This window comes from Sturnira hondurensis, unplaced genomic scaffold (genome assembly GCF_014824575.4).
Source record: "Sturnira hondurensis isolate 20B ecotype Veracruz unplaced genomic scaffold, ASM1482457v3 Scaffold0013557, whole genome shotgun sequence".
In the NCBI taxonomy this organism is placed as follows: domain Eukaryota; kingdom Metazoa; phylum Chordata; class Mammalia; order Chiroptera; family Phyllostomidae; genus Sturnira; species Sturnira hondurensis.
Genome location: NW_028086188.1, coordinates 1 through 1,132, shown reverse-complemented (window position 1 = coordinate 1,132; position 1,132 = coordinate 1). Strand labels below are relative to the sequence as shown.

The window sequence follows — 1,132 nt, the reverse complement described above, 5'->3', positions numbered from 1 at the left end:
AAGGGCTGTTACTTGTGGACACAGGACTCCAGCAGGCTGTGGTTTTGTCAGCTGCTCCTCCAGGAAGCTGCACCGCAGCACTGACACAGCAGGCAGCCTGGTCCTGCCTCCCTGAGTCCACTCCTGACCCACCCTCTGCACAGTTGCCTGAGGCTGGGAGGCAGGATCACTTGGACATCTGAACAATGGGACCTGGGCCAAAGCTGCTCATGGCTTTGCATCCTCCTGGGTCCTGAGGAGAAAGTGACTCAGACTGAGGTTTTGGTCTCAGTTCCCCGTCTGCCTGTGTCACTGTGAGCATCAGTACCGTAGTCCCACAGCTGACAGTAATAGTCAGCCTCATCCTGGGCCTGGGCCCCGCTGATGGTCAGGGTGGCCGTGTTCCCTGACTTGGCACCTGAGAATCGGTCAGGGATCCCTGAGGGCCGGTTGCTGCTATAGTAAATTACCAGCACAGGGGCCTGGCCTGTCTTCTGCTGGTACCACTGCACATTATAACCTCCAATGTTGTTTCCCCCACAGGTGATCCTGGCTGTCTGTCCAGGCTCCACAGACACCGAGGACAGCTGTGTCAGCTCATAGGAGGACACAGAGCCTGCAAGAGAAGAAAGGAAGGTGGGTTTAAGGATGAAGGACCGCGTCCTAGTGGACTCTTGCCTGCCCTTCTTGGAAACATCTACAGAGATTCCCTGGACCATCAATCTCAGCCCTAGTAGCCAAGGGATCCAGCTGACCCATGAAGCCTGTGAGGAAAAGAGGACCCTCGTGTCCCTTTCTCTTGAAAGGTGCAGCCACTCTGGCTCCCTCAGAGCCAGTGAGTACAGTGGAGGGTACTGAACCCCATCCCCTCATCCTGCAGCAGGGCCAGGGGCATCTGGAGCCCACAGGCACTTCCCTACTCAGGTCAGAGTCAGAGTTAGGCTGGTCCAGATCCCTGGGGTTGGTGGTGAGTGGGAGCCTGGGAGCAGCACCTGTGCACTGAGCGAGGAGGCACAGGAGGAAAAGGGTCCAGGCCATGATGGAGGTGCCCTGCTTCTGCTCCCTGAGGCCCCAGGCTGGGCAGCTTTCCTCCCAGGCCTTTCTTATCCCCTTGCTGGAAGGAGAGCTGCTGGGTATGCAAATCAGCCAGGGC

The 1,132-nt window shown here is 58.0% G+C and overlaps 1 gene segment (V, D, J or C); it reads right to left on the bottom strand.

Moving 5' to 3' along the window:
• Positions 1-248: 248 nt before the first annotated feature.
• On the bottom strand, positions 249-1,071 carry LOC118997980 (immunoglobulin lambda variable 3-9-like). The segment is given in 2 exon segments: positions 249-595; positions 972-1,071. Coding segments are annotated over 2 exon segments (393 nt in total).
• Between the last annotated feature and the right edge of the window lie 61 nt (positions 1,072-1,132).